This window comes from Vigna unguiculata, chromosome 10 (assembly GCF_004118075.2).
Source record: "Vigna unguiculata cultivar IT97K-499-35 chromosome 10, ASM411807v1, whole genome shotgun sequence".
Lineage (NCBI taxonomy): Eukaryota > Viridiplantae > Streptophyta > Magnoliopsida > Fabales > Fabaceae > Vigna > Vigna unguiculata.
The window spans coordinates 25,128,808-25,132,411 of NC_040288.1; the positions used below are offsets into that span (position 1 = coordinate 25,128,808).

The 3,604-nt window shown below is 39.1% G+C and overlaps 1 protein-coding gene across 1 annotated transcript; it reads right to left on the minus strand.

The window, feature by feature from the left end:
• Positions 1–568: 568 nt before the first annotated feature.
• Positions 569–2,407, minus strand: LOC114165442. Its single transcript, XM_028050065.1, has one exon. The coding sequence runs from the start codon at positions 2,405–2,407 to the stop codon at positions 569–571; it is 1,839 nt and encodes a 612-aa protein (XP_027905866.1).
• Between the last annotated feature and the right edge of the window lie 1,197 nt (positions 2,408–3,604).

Here is a 3,604-nt window from a genome sequence, read left to right on the forward strand (position 1 = left end):
TTTCAGTGGAAATATTGGTCATTGTCCAACTTTGCCTAGGCCTTTCCCATATTATAACCTTCTCTCAACATAACCCTTGCCATCATCAGAGAGGCACATGACAAATATGGCTTTATCTGAAATGGTTCAACATATGTATTCCCCACAATTTCCAAAGCTTGAAAAACCGTCTCAAGAGCCTCCTCTGTTGTTTCAATATATCGAGCAGATGAAGGACCACTCACCAGAAAATCTTCCTCTCCTGAAACTGTTACCATCTTATCCTCCATTACATACTTCAACTTTTGATGCAAAGTGGAAGGCACCACCCCTGCAAAATGAATCCAAGGTCTACCAAGTAAACAACTGTATGCCGGTAAGATATCCATTACTTGAAAAGTTATTTGAAATACACACGGACCAACTTGAACTGGCAACTCTACTTCTCCCATCACTTCTCTTTTGCTACCATCAAAAGCTCTCACAATCATAGTACTTGGCTTCATAGGGAATTTATCACGTGATAACTTCTCCAGCGTCACCTTAGGCATCACATTTAGGGAAGAACCATTATCAATCAACACACGAGCTATGACATGGTCGAGACATTTAACAGATAATGAAGAGCTTTATTGTGTCCTCTTCCTTCAATTGGTATCTCATCATCCGAAAAAGTAAGGAAATCATTAATGGTAATATTATTAACAATCCCTTCAAATTTATCTAACGAAATATTTTGTTCAACATGAGCCCCACTCAGTATTTTCATTAGCAACTTTCGATGAGCTGTCGAATGCATGAGCAATTCCAAAAGCGAAATACGAGCTGGCATATGATTCAACTGCTCCACCACCTTGTATTCGCTTTGTTGTATGAATTTCAAAAATTCATCGGCCTCTTCATCTGATATTTCTTTTCGTTTATCTTTTCTACATTCTTCCTCATCTTGTATCGTCTTTTCTCTTAATATCTCTTTTGCTTTTTCAATTCCATCATTTACTTTACTTCTATGGCATGCTTCCTTCCTTAGATCTGGTGGTGTAAAGAAACGACCACTCCTTGTCATCCCACCAAGACCTGATATATTTTCAACATTTGGACCTTCATGCACAGAAGTGTTTTCAACTTGTTGTCCCTCACCTAATTCATGTACTCCATACTGCCATGGAACAGCTTTATCACTTTCATAAAGAAAAGAGGAGGGCGTTTTTATCACTATGGATTGCCTTCCTTGTTCCATGAAAGAAGGGGCAGGTCTAGTGAAATAAATAACTAAAGGTTCTGGCGTGGTTAAATTGGATTGTTCATCAGTTTGGGCCAATACCTTCTCATCCTTCTTTCCATAAAAAACTTGCAGGAAATGCTTATCAACTAGATTTTGCAACTTTAGCTTGAACTCCACGCAATCATTAATAGAATGTTTGGCACCCGGATGGAATGCACATGCATTACTCAGATCATATTCACCTTTTACTAGCCCCCTTTCTAATAGTGCTTCAAGAATGAATTTCATAGAGTTCCGAATTTCACTCACTTTTCTTACCAACCTTTTCTCCCTGACCGCAATAGCATTTGTTGAAGTCTTCTCATGCCCTGACAAAGGGTTATTTTCAATACTGGGTTTATCTTCTTTGAATGTCAACCACCCTGCATCAATCAAAGATTGTACCTTATATTTGAGAGGAAAACACCTTTCTGTCGAATGCCCCTTTACCCCTCCATGGTAGTCACATGTAGCATCTGGATCATAACTCTTGGAAAAAGGAGGTTGTTGTGGCTTCATTAGGCAAATTGCAAAAAAAGATTTATGAAGAAGCATCGGTAACAACTCTGTGTATGTCATAGGAATAGGATTAAAATGAATAAACTTCCTCTCCCTTCTTGTATTAGTACTTTGACCTGGGTTCTCACTATCACTAGCAGTCACTTTTTGAGGTTGCAACTGATTGTTTGAAACAGACTGTATTTGGTAATTAATAGGTGTACGGTTATCCCATGCGGATGCGGCATGAACTTCAACTTCTTTTTTCTTACTTTGATTGAAACCTGGTTTTCTGGTATTTGCAGCCGCGGGCGGGCCATATGCAATTTTACCATTTTTTATCCCAGTCTCAATCCTTTCACCAATGATGATGATGTCCGTAAAATTAGAAGATATATTCCAATTCCCAATCATATGCTCATAAAATGGCGGTTGTAATGTATTCACAAACATTGTAACCATCTCCTTATCATATAGTGGTGACTCAACCTGGGCAGCTATCTCTCTCCAACACTGGGCATACTCTTTGAAAGTTTCATTTTTCTTCATTGTCATATTTTGCAATTGTATTCTGTCTGGTGCTGTATCCATATTAAATTTATATTGCTTTATGAAAGCATCAGCTAGATCCACCCAAGAATGAATATGAGTCGGCTCAAGATGCATGTACCAATTCAACGCTGCCCCAACTATGCTATCTTAGAAAAAGTGGATAAACAATTTCTCATCATGAGTATGACCAGCCATCTTTCGACAGTACATTGTTATATGGCTTTTTGGACACGTAGTCCCCCTATATTTCTCGAACTCAGGCACTTTGAACTTAGGGGGTATCACCACGTCAGGGACCAAAGATAAGCCTACAGCATCACCGAATCCAAAACTTTTATTCCCTTCAATAGCCCGTAGTCTTTCCTCCAATATCTCTAACTTTCCCTTGTTATTCTCAGTCGATGAAATCACTTTTGCTAGTGTCTTTTCTTGTAAACCCACACCTACAGTCGAAACATGTGGTGGAATCGATACATTAGGATCTATGTAGGTTGTGATTCCAACCACACTTTCTCCTGGGCGTACCTGGTTCCTAAAATCAACCATCCCAGTTGACACTTGGAACTGCTCATTAGGTAATGAAACAGGTATGCTTGTATTACCACCAGAGAACGGAATCTTAACTTGCTCTACATACTCTGCCATTGGAGGTGTGTAACCCGGGGGTAAGCCATAAGGTGGAAAAGCTTGAGATGATGTCCCTTAACTCACTAGATGATGTGATGGGTAAACCGGAGGTCCACTTGATACATGAGGATGAAAGCCTGGAGGGTAGGAAGTACCACCATCAACTATTGAACTTTCTCCTGAACTCTTCATAGTCCTCAATGCCTCCAAGATCTGACCCATTTGATCCTTTATTTGGCTGATTTCACCCTTCACTTGGCTAATTTCTTCTTTCACTTCCTCGTGTGCATTTTCCCAATCCTCCATTGTTTTGGAATTTGCCCGAGTTCTATAAGGGTGTCTCGGAAACTTTGTCGTATTCACTTACTGTCACTCTTCTGTTTAATTTCAAATGAAATGAGAAGTGCGAAAAAGGAAAAGAAAAGACAAAATGCAAATGCAAACATTCTAGCTAGAAATTATAAAGCTATGCGAATAATACTGCGAGTAATAATGGAAATTAACGCGGAATAAAGTAGTCGATTCAAACAAAAATCCACAATGTTCAGAAGTTCATAACAATGAAAAAGAAAGAAAGCATAAACATCAACTGCGAGCTCTAGCCACTATATTCTTCATTTCCCCTACTAGCTCTCTGTAGTAACCGAGGAAATCTTTGATTGCTTTTGGTGGATTGAATATAGG

Excerpts from the sequence above, each read along its gene's own strand:
- LOC114165442 (XM_028050065.1), bottom strand. The coding sequence starts at position 2,407 with ATGCATCTTGAGCCGACTCATATTCATTCTTGGGTGGATCTAGCTGAT.